This window comes from Sparus aurata, chromosome 20, assembly GCF_900880675.1.
Source record: "Sparus aurata chromosome 20, fSpaAur1.1, whole genome shotgun sequence".
Classification (NCBI taxonomy): domain Eukaryota; kingdom Metazoa; phylum Chordata; class Actinopteri; order Spariformes; family Sparidae; genus Sparus; species Sparus aurata.
This window is the reverse complement of record NC_044206.1, coordinates 6,530,508-6,546,308: the sequence shown is the minus strand read 5'-3', so window position 1 is coordinate 6,546,308 and position 15,801 is coordinate 6,530,508. Positions and strand designations below refer to the sequence as shown.

General features: G+C 42.0%; 3 protein-coding genes across 3 annotated transcripts; 2 read left to right on the top strand and 1 right to left on the bottom strand.

Moving 5' to 3' along the window:
* Window positions 1–42: 42 nt before the first annotated feature.
* Window positions 43–2,214, top strand: LOC115571299 (histone H3.3). The gene is made up of 4 exons (XM_030400648.1): window positions 43–199; window positions 1,000–1,137; window positions 1,247–1,400; window positions 1,508–2,214. Exons 2-4 carry the CDS (start codon window positions 1,010–1,012, stop codon window positions 1,634–1,636), a joined length of 411 nt encoding a protein of 136 aa, XP_030256508.1. The 5' UTR covers window positions 43–199; window positions 1,000–1,009; the 3' UTR covers window positions 1,637–2,214.
* A 62-nt stretch (window positions 2,215–2,276) lies between these two features.
* LOC115571297 (uncharacterized) lies at window positions 2,277–8,670 on the bottom strand. Its single transcript, XM_030400645.1, has 16 exons — window positions 8,375–8,670; window positions 7,948–8,055; window positions 7,179–7,254; window positions 6,915–7,071; window positions 6,710–6,755; window positions 6,555–6,613; window positions 6,312–6,347; window positions 6,073–6,125; window positions 5,838–5,970; window positions 4,067–4,281; window positions 3,923–3,968; window positions 3,358–3,423; window positions 3,191–3,250; window positions 3,003–3,088; window positions 2,458–2,552; window positions 2,277–2,367 (listed from the first exon to the last, which is right to left on the bottom strand). Exons 1-16 carry the CDS (start codon window positions 8,409–8,411, stop codon window positions 2,333–2,335), a joined length of 1,308 nt encoding a protein of 435 aa, XP_030256505.1. The 5' UTR covers window positions 8,412–8,670; the 3' UTR covers window positions 2,277–2,332.
* A 543-nt stretch (window positions 8,671–9,213) lies between these two features.
* LOC115571298 (butyrophilin subfamily 1 member A1) lies at window positions 9,214–15,799 on the top strand. The gene is made up of 10 exons (XM_030400646.1): window positions 9,214–9,384; window positions 10,989–11,080; window positions 11,192–11,290; window positions 11,386–11,493; window positions 12,026–12,184; window positions 12,401–12,541; window positions 12,867–12,918; window positions 13,565–13,591; window positions 14,191–14,217; window positions 14,312–15,799. The coding sequence occupies exons 2-10, from the start codon at window positions 11,018–11,020 to the stop codon at window positions 14,869–14,871; spliced, it is 1,236 nt and encodes a 411-aa protein (XP_030256506.1). The 5' UTR covers window positions 9,214–9,384; window positions 10,989–11,017; the 3' UTR covers window positions 14,872–15,799.
* Window positions 15,800–15,801: the final 2 nt, after the last annotated feature.

Here is a 15,801-nt window from a genome sequence, read left to right as displayed (position 1 = left end):
TAGCTGTGTGTTTTTTATTTAGATAGAATATTATCTATTGCTTGTTGGAACCAATGAACGCGTAGTGTTTAGGACATGACGTCACAGCAAAGTATTAATACTCGGCTTCAACCCCCTCCCACCACAAAGCGTTTTCAGCAGTGACGTTCGACATCTTGTTTGGCACGGCGAGTTCCTCAAATCAACCGACGGTCTAAAGGTAATTATTACTGGCACTATATGTAGGTTATCTATGTGGACTGGTTTTAACAACTGTGACTATGTATGTGAGGATCCTGGTTCTGCCTACAGCGATTATTTGGCAAACAGGCTAACATGTCGACATGCTAACATTAGCTAAAAATAGAACAATGGAACCTTACCTTTTGACGGTTCTAGTTAAACGTCACCGTCAGGTGCTAAACTGATACTAGACCTCGTTATCAAGTTCATGGTTGTCTATAGTTAGAGATTGAGATTGATATTCTGTAAACGGTAAGTGACCATGAATTAAGCTTATTGTATGTAGGCTAATGGTGGTTGAGCCCGATCGGGGCAATGTCGCCTGGGGGTGACATGAGAGCCTGTGATAATGGCGATGTCGAAAAGCAAAGGCTGACTGGCCGGGGTTGGAAGGGTGTAGACACAGAGTGTTGTGACGGGACTCAATGATTACGTTACAGTAGTCTCCCAAACCAGTTAAATCGTTGTCTTAACTGGTCATGGCTTAGTTTGAGACAGGGGCAAAGCCGACGCGGTTTTAATGGCGTCTTATTTTCGATCTTGTTCTTAGACTGGTAAAGCGATGTTAGAGGGAACCGGAGCTCACTCGACGTCTCCCAGTTGTTACAGCATGGGGGAGGGGAGCTGAATGTAATTGTAGGCTAGGCTAGCATATTAGCGTGGCTATTGATATCAGACCCATCCGGCTGCGTCAGTTTCGTTCTACGTCATTTAATTTTTATTTATGCACTTACTATCAACGATTTTAATCTCCTATTTGGACTGGTTTTTTTTTAGCAAGTACGCCATGGCCCGTACCAAGCAGACTGCCCGTAAATCTACCGGAGGAAAGGCGCCAAGGAAGCAGCTCGCCACCAAGGCAGCCAGGAAGAGCGCCCCTTCCACTGGAGGAGTGAAGAAGCCCCATCGTTACAGGTGTGTGGGATATTTATCATTAAACGGGTTTTGAGTCTACTGCCATTATATGCAATATTTCCCTTGTCCAAATACCAGGAGCTCAAGCGTTTTTTGTTTTTGTTTTTAGGCCCGGAACTGTGGCTCTGAGGGAGATCCGTCGCTACCAGAAGTCCACGGAGTTGCTCATCCGCAAGCTGCCCTTCCAGCGTCTGGTCAGAGAAATTGCCCAGGACTTCAAGACTGACTTGCGATTCCAGAGTGCTGCTATTGGAGCACTCCAGGTAAATGAGACTTAAATTAAACATCTGTAAAATCATAGCACTTGTGGGCAAATGAGTAGTGGTTTCTATAATCCTAATGTGTTTCCATGTTTTTTCGTTTTTAATAGGAAGCCAGTGAGGCTTACCTGGTGGGTCTGTTTGAGGACACAAACCTGTGCGCCATCCACGCCAAACGTGTCACCATCATGCCCAAAGACATCCAGCTGGCCCGTAGGATAAGGGGAGAGAGGGCCTAAGCAGTTGGTGGCAACATTGCCAAGACAAATGATTCTATTTATCATACTTAACCATTCTTGTGGACTTTTATTTCTTGGGTATTTTTTAATACATTCTTTTTTTTTTTGAATTTTGTATTGTATTTTTAGACTGGGACAATTCATCAGTCATTCCACACGCCTGAGTACATGTACGGTAGTTGGAAGTATTGTGCAGTAGGAGTATCCATCATGGGTCATCATTACTACATGTTACAGCCATTATGCCACCCCTCAAGTTTTTTTGTGGGTAACAGGCAAATTCTGGGGACGAAGCAAGGATGAATCTTCACATCTTCCATAGGGTCCAGGGTTTCTTCAACAATCTACCATCTACCACAAAATGCCAGCATGTCATGCTCATCAGGTTTCACCAGTGTCAGGCTATTGGCTGCTACAGTTGATACTCAACACTCGGTGGCAAGAAGCATGGCCCCCTCTGTATTTTTCTGGACTGCTTTTTACATGTTTTTCAACATAAAATCTTGGCAGCTACATTTAATACTATTTATGGAAATGTTGTCACATGTCTTTCTATTAAAGTCTTTATGAGTAGAAAATCCATGTGTTCTGCCCTTGATTTTTAAATGTAGTTGTGGTATTCAGACAGTATTGCAGTGGGTATGTTGTCACAGGCATTGCATTTATTTACAACCACTTCAAATAAGCTGATCACTGTCATACAAACCACTCGGTATGCTTGAAACCGGTTGCTGTAAAAAAAAAACACACAATGTAAGATTGTTTTTTTTTTCTTTTAAAGATGTGGAAAAGTAATTCATATGAAGTAATCACTGTCTCACCAATACGACAGACAATCTCTTCACACTCCTTGATGGTGCTTGCACGGAGTGCCACACAGCAGAAGCCAGTAGACTGAGGGGTGTCTGGGGAGTCCCTGTGAACAGAGCCAATCATATGCTTAGATAACATGTGGGTCCAGCCAATGACAACAGCTGTGATGGCTTGGGTATTGCATCATGTCATTGGAAGGGTGTGGCCTAAACTATCAGGGATGTGGGGTGCTTCTTTGCTAGATTGAAATATGCTTGTTCACCTGACCTCACCTATTTTGGTCTCTGCTACAAATGTAAAGAAAGCCTGTTTAGATAGGTTTAATTTATCCCCACAACAGGGAAATTCTCTTGTTACAACTGCTCAAGATGAAACAAGTAGAGGGAAAAATCAGATGAATATGCATAAAGTTAAAAAGAAAAAATAAGATTACAAAAAACTGAGTGGAAAGTGATTGTTCAGGTAGTGCTTGAGTTTAACAGTCGGATGATTGTGGGAATGAATGATAGTTGATGCATAAAGAATTTATGTATAATATGTGTTTGATACTTACGCCACACAGAATGCAAATACTGTGTAGTCTGGTTGACCAAATCTCCCAACACATGAAATCTCAGGATAGTGATGCTGAAACAGCTCCTGAGCAAACAAAGATATAATGTATTTGTTATTGTCACGCATTAGCAAAAAGCCACTCGGACACCAATGATTATTCCTGATAGGAACAATGTATCCACTGACCTGCTTACTGCAGCTGTCTGTGCAAGTCAAATGTGTTTCCTTCATATCTAAAAGCACCTCCTATGAAACAAATTACAATGACCGATAATATGTTAATAGTGGAATAAGTGTTTAGAGGGGCATGACAACAGAAACAAACATGCCTGACGCAACATCAGCTACATTACCCTGCTTGGCTGGTTTTTCTGCAACACTTGTGGAATGGCGTGCTGCAGCACCTCCTTGCCTCCAAACTACAAACGGAGAAGACTGGATGTCACATCAATAATACATGAGACTAATACAGTTTTTTCACTTGCACTTTTAGCCGCGCCGATTTGCATTTCCATGACCGGTTTTACTATGCCGAGTTTAGTCGAGCCGTGCAGGCCAAGCCGGTGTGACGTCTTGTGACTGCAATGTTTCCTGTGATACTGCTTCATAATAAATGTTTTGAAATGACTAAATAGCGGGGGCTTTTATTGTGAAGAAGTTATGGTAAATTAATCTTGTTTTCAAATAAATTATTGGAGCCAGTTTGTTAACAACTTTGTTGATTCTTAGAAAGCACTGCAGGGATCTGCACAAGCGCGTTGTTGTTTTAAGACACACCTTCAGGCCCAGTTTTGATAGAAAGGCAAACCACCAGCTGTGCGGAGTCAAGGCCGGCAGATGTAATGGAAAAACGGCATAGCACATATTTAAACAGAGATTGAACATTTATTAAACTATAAAGTGAAAGCGATTACTTACCATTCCAATGTTTGTTTTTCCCAAGAACTGCACTATGTAAACAATCCTGTTGAGAAGAGGTGGGCCAGTGTCTTAATGTCAAGAATACAACTGATACGACACAGTGATCCTCAAATCATAATCATGGATTAGTTACCAACTTGCCTTCCCTCTTTGAGACACTGTGACAGAGAGCTTCTCTGGTCCTTGGTAGCTGACTGCTGGGAGGGAGCAGGACCAAGTTGCAGGGTGGGGTTCTCCATCCTTAGGGCCCGCAGGCTTTTGATGAGGGGCCGATACACTGTTCCATCGTGAGCCCTCCATCGCAGAACACCGATGGTCAGGGGGCAGCCCTTCAGCCGAGACAGAACCACACCTGCCTTTGAAAATAGAAATAATTATATTGTAGCTCTCCGTACAGCAACTTTGAAGGCATATACAGTCCCAAATGTAGACAGAATTCTGACAGTGGCAGGTTTTTTTTATCATGCAAATGTTTATCAGGTTTGTCAAAGGTGTGACTCGCCAGTGATTTATGCTTGGATTAATAGGTTAATAGCCTCCTGACTACCAGTAGTTCAAATTTGTCCTCTGTGGAGGACATTTCTAAACCTGAATATCTCCCACCCACTTTATACTACTAAATTAACTCCTTTTGCTATCTACAAAGGACATTTAGGGCTTTTCAATGATACCAAATGTGAAGGGGTGGGGCTTTGGTACCTTTCTCTTCCTCATTTAGGAAAATGGCAAGCACATTTTATGGGAAGAGGAAAAGTAAGCACATAATACTTTTTATTGAGCAAATTTTGGCTTGAAATGTTGTTGGCATATTTTATATAAGTCTCTTAACAGCACATTAAAACATTGTCTGAATTTTTTGAACTGTATTTTAGCATAGTATTTAAGTGTTTAAAAATGTCCTCTGTAGTGGACATTTGTAGTTATTTCCTCCACTTTGTTCTGTTTTTTCAAATGAAAAGAAAGGGAGTCATTCTCAGAAGCACCTTGGTTGCCATCAAGGTTCAGTTTCACATGTATGGCATTCCAATGTCCACTGTAGTGGACTGTTACTAGAGGGTCGTAACATGGACATATGATATCGCAAAAATAAAAGCTTTTTCTTCAAAGAAAATGTTTTCAGTATTCTAATTACCTTACAAAGATTGGGGAATTAAAAAAAAATGTGATTGGACAATATTTTTTTTCCTGGTAGTCAGGAGGATAGACAGGATTTGGGTTGGACTACAGTATTTGTGCCTGAACATCATCATTATGTGTGCACACTGCTCATGGGGAAATCATAATTGGTTCTCCATGTACAAAGACTGATGTCCTACTGCTGTGAAACCTCAAACACCATCATAGCCTTCACAGAGAATGGGACTGTTGGTTTGTAGTTTCAAATAACTTCCTCCATGGTCTCATTTTTGCACCTGCTTAGAATGACGTTTTGGCCTTATTCACAAGTTGAATTATCTTCATCCAGCCCACATCTGCACAGGCCTTTTCAGTGATTTCTGTCGGACTGGTTGCAGCTATGACAGGAGTGAGTGAGATGACCACCAAACTGACACCTATTGGTAAAAAGGATAAACTGAAAGTCGTCTCAACTGAACCGGTGAGACAAAACTAAAAAGAGAATCAGGGAGGTTTTTTTTCACGCACACACAGGTGTGAGAATAGGTCTCATCAGGCACCATGAGTGAGAACACCTATGGGATTGTCGAGTAGCAGCATTACACATCCTACTCACGTGATATATGCATTTTCACAGAGCAATTTAAACGGAAGAAAAGCACAGGTGCAATTTACAGAGTTCTAAATTCTGCGTCACTCGTGTCAGCTCACTGTTTTGGCTTTCATACCAACGAGAATAGACCGGACACTGGTTATTGCGTCAGCATACAGCATAACGCTGCACGGTTGAAGATACCTGTCCATTCTTGGAATTCCTGAGAGATGTTCCATTGATCTCATCAATAATGTCACCAGGGCAGATAAACTTGTCCATGTGAGCCTGACTTCCAGGCGTCAGGTCAAGGACGAAGACGCGTCCACCGAGATACCTGAGTGACAGACAGGCCAATGATGCAGCAGGTTGTACAGATCTATTTATTAGTGGATAGACTTGACGGATAAATACAAACTTTGTAAGGGGATATACAAACCTCAACACCATCCCTACCTCCCGACAGGGCACTACTTCATACGTCTCACACACCTGGAAACACACAAATAATTAACAGGCTGTCTGCTACATTCTGTTCAGTTATCTCAAAGCAATGTGTCCTGCCTGGGAGATTTGTCTATGTATTTTTCCAAGGATCTTAAAGCTCCTTTGGCCACATAAACCGTAATCATATTGTTGTGATGCTGTGAATTACTAAATAATAATCACGTTTCTTACCGGTAGGAGCCAGCTCTCATCAAGAAAACTGCAATTCTGTGTAAAGAGACCACAGGTATGAGTACAGTCCTTTGATTTCAAAGTGTTTTGACAGAATAGCTGCTTTTGCCACGTGATAATTGGCATTAGAGTGGACAAGGTTATATTTTGAAGGAGAATCCTGTCTGGCTTGAAAATACTGAAAATGGATGATTATAGTACGTTTTTAGTTTTTCATAATATAAATAAAGGACCAGCTCTGACCTCCATGTTCAGTTTAAACTCCATGTGAGAGAGGACCAGCAGCAGCGACATGAACGGCTCTGAAACAGGGAGAACGCTGTTGGACACTGAACGGCAGTGATGACAGCTTTGCTCAGCATTTAGTGAAAACAATGAGATCAAGTAAGAAGTCTCACCCACAAACTCCTCATTCCTGAGAATTGACACTGCCGGGCTGTACCACTGGAGGGGTTAGAAACAGTATTCCCAAAGCTGTTTTAGTGAATTAGAAAGATTTTCAACCAACTCTAGTACTGAGCACCTAACAAGAAATTACATAATATAGGCAGCAAACTCTATATAATTGCATGTTGGAAACTGTATCTGGTCAATGTATCTGACCTCCAGGACTCGGGGTGTGTGCAGCAGGTGTGAGATGAACTGTGGCAGGGCCTTGCGGCTGAGGGCCAGTCTGAGCAGGTAGCGGCCTCTGCCCTGAGCTGAGAGCAGCTTTCTGCAAACTCTGGTCTGCTCCACTGCCAGGGACAGAGCAGACAATCTACACACATCACCAGAGACAACAGGTATTGACAAGGCTTAGTATTGTCTATTAAAGAGAATTGTTATAACACTTCCTGTCAGTTAATACAAGCAGGGTGCTTTTACCTGCCACAGGCATCGTGGTGAGTGAGCTGTTCAAAACTCTGCCAGTAGTCTCTGTGTACCAGACTGATGACTGGCTCTGAGGTAGAGCAAACACACACTCAGTCCCTACCACAAAAAAACATACTTGACGTGTAGTGCTTCAGCAGATTTATTATTAAAGGAAAAGTTCCCCTAAAAATGAAAATTCAATCAATAACTTCTCACCCCCATGAAGATGAAAAGTCAGTCTGACTTGACTTGATTGAAGTTGTGTAGTCCACAAAACAATTCTAGAGCTTCACATCAAAAGAGCTTTGCAGTAATCTCCCAAACAACTGAAGGAGATGGGGACTTGTTCAAAACATTGAAAAAAAATCTTCATCAGCGTAGTTCAGGTTTTCAGAAGGTTCGAGATGCAGATAGACTGCACGCTGAGAGAGTTTTAACTTAGCAGCTTCCTTTGAAAAGGAAGTAAATATTAATGTTTTTCTTTGAAGCTCCAGAAATGTTCTTTAGACTGTGAAATTTCACCCGACTTCCATTGGGAGTGCATGGATAATGACTACATTTTCATTTGGGGTGAACTCATCCTTTAAGAAATACAAAGTAAAATACATAAATTCAGCCTCCGGTTTAAACAATTAAGACTATTTTAAGCATGCATTTTAGACGCCAGGTGCAAAGGCTTTTCTAAGCATGTTATCTCTGCAATGTAGTGACAAAGAACGTTGCAGTTTAACAAATACAGCACTGTTTGTTTGTTTTTTCAGGTGAATCATATCATACTGACGCTGGAGCCCCTTCCTGAGGACCAGTTCCAGGAGTTCACAGCAGGAGGCGAGATGAGGGTTGGCGTCCGTCACCATCTCTCCACCCGACTGCAGATTCAGGACACACACTGGGAGGTGGGAGAAAAACAAGCAATTGACAGTGGGCGTGTTGTGAGCCCGCTGTTGCCACCCGTTTACAATTCGTGATCATTCGAACATTTCACTAATCAACAATCTGCACGACAGCACTGCACACGATTAACGATCTGGAAGGTGTTGTTTATGTGGTAAAATAAAAAAGGTAATGCCTTTCTCATACGACCAAGACAGTCGTTTGTCTTGGTGAGCCACAAGAAGCGCACAGTAGGAGGAAGCAATGAGCTGAATCTGAGGCTGAAATTATCCAATTAAACCACGTTTGCATAATGCGTTCCCTAGGATCCTTACCTTTGAGAGTGCCGAGCAGAGGGTCTTTAGGTGCCATATTGAGAGGTACAGCTATGAGCAGAGGCTGTCGTTATTGACACAGGCAGCTTCCTGTCATTTAAGCACAGCGACACGCGTTGGAATCACACTTCCGCGCAGCCTGCCTACCTAACATACCGAGACACCTTCCCATTCCACAGTACCTGGCGCGGGCAGACGGGGGAGGGGAGGGAGGCGGATTAAAAACTGTGACTGGTCTTTGACATCTATCAGACAGCTATCGGCGCTTATGGACGCTCTCAAAATGAAATAAACATATGTGATATGATGTGTTTACTGACTGTGGTGACATCTGCCGTTCTGTTTCACGACATGCTGTGCTGCCTTCAGGGACTCAGTGTAGGCCATATTGAGGGTAAACTTGCGAGTGCTATTGCAATATGAATTAGTTAAAGTAGTTAACTCATAGTTTAGCGGGTTAACTACGTTAGCTAATTCATATGCTGCAGAGACTTGTATGTTTTGTGGGATTTTATTTTTTTTCCAAGCTGATGTGAAACGATACATGATCATACGTCACCTCTTGGACTTAACAGAAGATTCTTACCTGTAGCTAATAAGGCTTCACTATTTCTAAAAGTAAAACCGCCAAATAGTGTGAAGCAATATTAGTGAGAGAAAGATAATGAATACTGGCATCAAGTTACCTTTTGGCCTGTAACGGTGTTAAATTCACTCGAATAAGCCACAAGAAAGACATTAAACAGAAGGTGAGGGCACCTGGAGAGGAACGCTGCGGTCCTCTCGGGTCACGGAAGCTACAGCGACCTCGCGCGCCTCCTCTCTCGAACTGCAGCTCGGTGGAGACAGATTAGAGCGCGCGCTCTGTGCCTGCTGCCGCAGTTGAGGAGCGGATGAAGCCTGCGTCTCAGAGGGATGGCGGAGTGCTGAACGGCTGCGAGTTTTGCTTGGAAACATCACGGAGGAGCTGCACAAAGTTGTCCGCTATAAGGAAATTCTCGCATAACAAGGTCAGGCTTTTTTTCTTTTTCTCCTTAAAACGCCAATTTTGACGGAGAAAAATCGGTTGAACTATGCCGCCGGTCTAGGGCGTAATTAAGTAACCTGAAATAGCCTTATTTGTGTTCCTGATAGTGATTGTTATCCATTTTGAAAAAAGCTAGCCTCATGCGCACGACGGTAGTTCTAATTATTCATTCGTGTCTTAAACGTTTAAAAAATGCTCAATTTTGACGACGGCAGACAGTAGACAACAACCCCTAAATTATGCAGTCTTTTTATAGGCGTTCTTTCAGATATTATAAAACAATGCTTTTCTTGTTATTTGGCGGTTGTTGTGTGCGTTGCACTATGTTTTGATGCTGACAGGCAGCGGTTGCTCTGTCGGTGTGTCCCAATATAGAAAGTCACTACCTGCGTTTCTACAGCAATGGCACCGGTGATAATCCCTGGATTTCCTCTAATCTTTCAAGCTCTTATCCAACACACCCAGCTCCACTACCACTTACAGCCAGAGTTTTCACTACCAAAAAATAAACCTACTGTCTATCCAGAAGTGAATATTCAAATATTTCTATCCAAAATTTAATAGACAAGCCATGCAATGGCATATTTTTCCTCTTATCTGAATGTATTTCAAGTTGAACAATAATGTATCCACTTAATTAGTTAAGAGGCTCAGTGGCACGTCTCTGCATGTCCTCTTCCTTTCCAGCACGTGTGATGGCCTGACGTTGACTAGGACTACATGTATTGACACAAGACTCAGTCGGGGCTTATTCAGTTATGTGATATGGTTCACCACAGTGTGCATTTTCAAGCCGTTGTTTTAAGTGATCATCATCATTAGCAAACAACCAACCAAAATGAGTTATGTTTTAGAAAATCATCAACTCCTGTGTCATCTTTCCTCAAAGAAAAGTCTGTTGTGGATTAAATTAAAGGGTAAACATTCAGTCCTAACATAAAACCACCATGTCTTTGATTCAGTCCTTGGAAAGTCAGCACCAGCATCCTTTTGGCTCAGCTGCCACCCCTTCATCACAGAAAGAACACCAAATCCCCTCGGCGCATCAAACTGGCGTGCAGGGGCGGGCTGCTGAATCAACAGCAAACCGGTCCAACGCTCCCCCGCACCCTCCGCAGTGTTTTAAAAAGGGCTCTGCACTGCTGTCTCAGATCTCCTTGGGAATTAATTTCCTATTTAAAGGCCATGATGGGGATGCATTGCCCCACACGCACCAGGAAATCCTGTTAGTTTGCAATATTTTTTGCAACATTGTTTCTCACTTTGTCTGTGTGCGGGTGTGTTGAGTAGGTGGGCTGTGCCTTTCCTCTCCTCTCCCAATGTGTGGGTTCTTTTTCCCCTCCTCCTCACCTACTGATAGCTCAGAGTGCTTTATAATGAGCTCTCTGTGGACCGTGGATGAAGGTTCTGCAGTGCTTTTCTCTCTCTTCACACACAGACATACCTTTTGCCACCACTCATGAATTAGCGATTTCTGCGCCCTCATCAATGTGTGTGGCTTATGTGAGCGCAGTCAGCTACACTTCAGCTCCAGCTCTTGACAGAGTGAGTGCCAGCGCACTAAAGCTTTTTATTATCGTACCACAGGGCATCTCCCTCACTCTACAGCTGCCAGCATGATGAAGGACTGCCTGCAGTTCCTTATCGAGCCGGCCAAAAAGCTCAAGATTCGACTCAAGGTATGGGTTTAAGATTCTGTTCTTCTCTGATAGCACAAGTTTGCTGCAGGTCATACATTTTGTACATCAAGTCATATTTTTCCTTATTTAACTTTTGTCTTCTTGTTCCAGGAGTCTCGTAAGCGGGTGAAACATGAGAAGAAAGAGCCGCTGGTGGAGAGTCAGTTATTTATTATGGAGCTGGCTCGAGAACTCAACAGAATTTGCCAAGTAAGCTCTCCTCCTCCTATGCTTTCTTTCTCACACAGACAGACATGGATCTACTCTATATATCTCATTAATACTATTTTGTATATTTACACTAGCGGTCAAGCATTCTCGGCCATATCTGGACCAGTGAGGACATCTGGCCGGCCAGTGTGTGTCGGGATTTTATAGTGGAATGGGCTTCTGTGTTGGAGAAGAGAGTGCAGGTAGGTACAGTCTAGAGATCAGTTAGTTGGCAACTATGAAATTAAGCGGCATCTGCACTCATAATTGATTCTTTGTTTTTGACAAAATTTTAAGCGTCCAAATTCTCTGATTCCAGCTTTTTTAGTGTGATTTTAAAAATGTTTCTGACATTTTATAAACCAAACAACTAATCGATTAATCAAGAAAATAAGAAAGATTAACAGACAATGAAAATAATCATTATTTTCAGCCCAATACAGTGCTTTCTGGATGTTGTGCTTTTGCTTTCGATTCAGCTGAACATTTTCATATTTAGTCATTCAGTATACAAAATATCAGAAAATAGTGAAAGTTGTCCTTGGTGACTTCGAGTCTTCGTCTTCAGATGTCTTGTTTTGTCTGACCAGTAGACCAGATGGATGTTCTGTTGAATATGATGTTAAACAGCGCTTTCCATTTTTGCAATAAAATGACTTGAATCAGTTATAAAAACAGTTGCAGATCTGTCAATTAATTAATTCTTTCACATCAACTTTAATTTTTCTATTTCAGCCAAGGGTCATCCTGTCTGACTACCAGAATGACAAACCAGAGAAGAAAGACTGGAAGGGACACCTCCTGTGCATGCTGGAGGCAGGGGGTGAGTGCGACATGGGGCCCCACAAGAGAGTCATCATGGACTGGACACGGGAGATGAAAAGCAGACCTCAGGTGACTATAGGATGGTGGATGTTGTGGATAATGTGTGCCACCGGGTGGCTTCTTGGTGATTACAATCTGACCCAGTTCCCTCCTTGCATCTGATAAAGATGATTAAGATAAACCCTGCCCTTGGCAATCATCTCACCATTTTCAGAGCCGTGCTGGAGCAGTGATCACAAGAATGAGTAAACACCATCTTCATTGTTTCTTACTCATTTATTCCAGCCCACCGTCTGGCCGGGTGAGCCCGTGCTCATGATGCTAGACGACCTGGAGTTCCAGTGGAAGAGGGGTCGCCTGCCCAACCTGCTCCCAGCCATGGAGCTCATCTTGCTGGCTGTGCTGAACGCTGATAGCCCTGTCAAGGTGTGGACGTCTGTCGTTATATTTCCTTGATTAGATTGGGTTGGATCTTCGTCACTTTCCAGGATCAAAGTTTTTTCTCTCCTCGAATTTATCATGAATGATAAGATAATCAGTTTAAGCAGCTAATTGGATTTGATTAGATAGTTAAAAGGATTGAAAACATGATAAATTAGCATGATGTTGTCAGCTCGGTAGAGTAAGCAATGTGAAGAATTATGTATACTGTGCTGCATGACACCCAGTCAGGCTAATCTCTTTATGTCATTGTTAGACCCACCTCAGCCTGCTTTGTCTTTACTATTGCTTTATGTATGTGTGTGTTTAGGAGGACGTGACAAAGCAATGGCTGGTGAGAAAGCAGCGGAGCCAGAAGATTGGTGAGTTCATTGAAAAACAGTAACATGTTAATTTTGTTGAAGTTTAAAAGATAACGAAAACCCTGCATTTAAAGAAAATAAAAAAATAAATATATATGTATGTATAGAGAGAGAGAGAGAGAGAGAGAGAGAGAAGTTAGTCAGCATTTTAGATGATTACAAGCCATCCATAATGTGTTAATTGCTATTGATTATAACAGCATGTCTGCATACACGAGTGCTATCGACTGCATCAACATCTTTAGTCAGAGTGAAAGTTGATTAATCCTTTCTGTTAGAACTAATCAGGATCGATAAGTGATTCAATTATGGTGCAGGTGGGGAAAGTAGCATGTAGAAGCAACGTTGGAGGAAGTATGTGTGTGTATATATATGTATGTGTATATATATATATATATATATATATATATATATATATATATATATATATATATATATATATATATATATATATATGGACTTAGAGGGTATGACAATTTGTAAACAGTAACTAGTAATTTAATCTGTCAGACAAATGCCAAATTTGCTTCTGGCAAGTACTGGAGTTGTGGTATAAGATAGTATAGAATGGAAACACTTGCACATTGAATTTGTAACTGTACTTAAGTAAATGATAGTAATCATAGTAATCACTTTCTTCTTTCAGATGCTGTCCGCTACATCCCCCACAGTGGTGAGTAGACTGACTGTCATTGAAATGTTTTACAGTTTAATCATGTGGAATTCTGACACTGTATGGAAATCAGCGCCAGTTGTAAATGTAGGTCGGTAGAAGGGCCATTATGTCAGTAATTTGATAACTGTTTTAAGGTTCCAGCCCTACCATCATTTAAAAAACAATGTACCAAATAAACTACAGATAAAAGCAACACATCTTCACAAGAGAGAAGCTGAAATTACTAATTGTTTGGCATAATTGGTTTAAAAGCAATATTCATTTTAGTTGATTTTCTAACTTCAGAACTAAAGTTTTGATGGTTAAACCCTTTGTTGAATTACTTTTTCGGCCACTTGGGGGCAACAGAATAAAGGTTACACCTAAAGTTGATGTGTTTAACTTGCCAGCATTTTCCTAATTACACATCCAGCAGACATGGAGAAACATTGATATTCATATTCAGTCGTGTTTGAGCTCACCTAATTAATTTAGGTTCAATATTCTCTCTCATTTTTGTTCTGATTTTGGTCTGTGAAGCTTGTTTCTAACTGTGTCTGCAGTTTGCAGGTTGTGTACGTTCGGTTTAATGACTTTTTTCTTCTTTTTCTTTACAGTGTGGAATTGGATTTGTGATGCTGCAGGTATGAACACCAAATCCAATTAAATCATTTCTGTTCCTCATCGTAATCTGTTACAGATTTTGTCATCTTTCCCTTCTGGTCTGTCTCTCCACAGACGATGTGACTCTGGACTCAGACTCAGCCAACCCAGACCTGCTTATCTCTAGCGATGAGAAGCGCATGCGGTGTGGCCTGGAACATCGCGAAGTTCAGCAGAGTCATCAGCGCTTCAATGGCTGGTGGTGTGCCGTGGGCCAGGAGGGCTACACCTGCGGACGGCATTACTGGGAGGTGGAGGTGGGTGAGCGCGACTGGCGGCTTGGCGTGGCCAAAGCATCTGCGGTGCGGCGAGGCTTCCGCTCACTCAACACAGACACAGGCTACCTGACCCTCCGTCTGGAGAGGGGCTCAGATCTGAAGGCCCTCACAGTTCCCGCCACCATGCTGTCACAGAGCGTGGTTCCCAGGAAAGTTGGGGTATACCTGGACTATGAGCAGAGCCAGCTGTCTTTCTACGACGTGGAGAAGCGCTCCCACCTGTACACCTACAACGAGAAGTTCACAGAGGAACTGTACCCCTTGTTTGGGACTGTGGAGGTGGTGAAAGACCTGGTGATCAGGCCTGCAGATCTCAGACAGCCGTGCCTCTGTCCAGGGCCCTGCCTCTGGAACTGAAACTTGGGAGAGGGGGGATTTCACCCCAGAATCCAAAACATATATTTTTCCTTTTACCTACATTGATGTTTACCTATGTAGATGGATAAACAGCACTACAGGTAAGAGGACAAATATGTTTTTTTGATTTTGGGGTGAACTGTCCGTTAAACACACATCAATCAGTCCCGATCCTCAGCAACCTTGAGAGTCTGTGCTTTTATTCTAGTCCATTGTTTAGTGAGTTTTGACTCTTGTGTGCTGTTTCTAGACTAAAGGTCTGACTCTTTCTGTGGGTTGCCCTGTAAGATCAGGAGCAACAAATGCCATCATTCTGCATTTCAATTTGTGTTACTCTGCCTTCATGGAGACATAGTGTTTGACAATTTGTATTGTAAAGATGAATATTTTAAGGCTGTTGTGTCAAAACCACAAAGACAGCTTTGTTTTTAGCTGAGTGAAAAGGTTTTATCCACTCCGTCCATTAAGGTTTCAGAGGGTTTAGAAGTCTAAAAAAGCCTAAAGAGGAACAATATTTTTTTTTGTTTAAAGTTAAAACATAAAAACACTCAGTGGGTTGGCAACAATATGGAAATGTATTTTTTAATCACTTTTTTGATTACGTTGGGATGTAAAAACAAGAACAACATTTACAAATGTTAAAAAAGCATGAAGGCACTGTGAAAGGATGTGCAACTAGCTACTCAGAGCCTCAGAGCAGCGGATCAGTGCAGCTGATGAGAGCTTGCGAACACACAGGCAGATAATTACAGACTGGGCTGACACGTGAAGAATTAATTCTCACTCTGTTTGCTTCTGTGTCTCAAGCTTCCTGAAAACATTTGACAGGCATGAACTTGTTTTGCAGCTGTGTTTTTGTTTATGTGTGCAATATTGAGATATTGATGCTTTTTTTCTGCAAACATCAATAAATGAACTGTAAATGCTTCA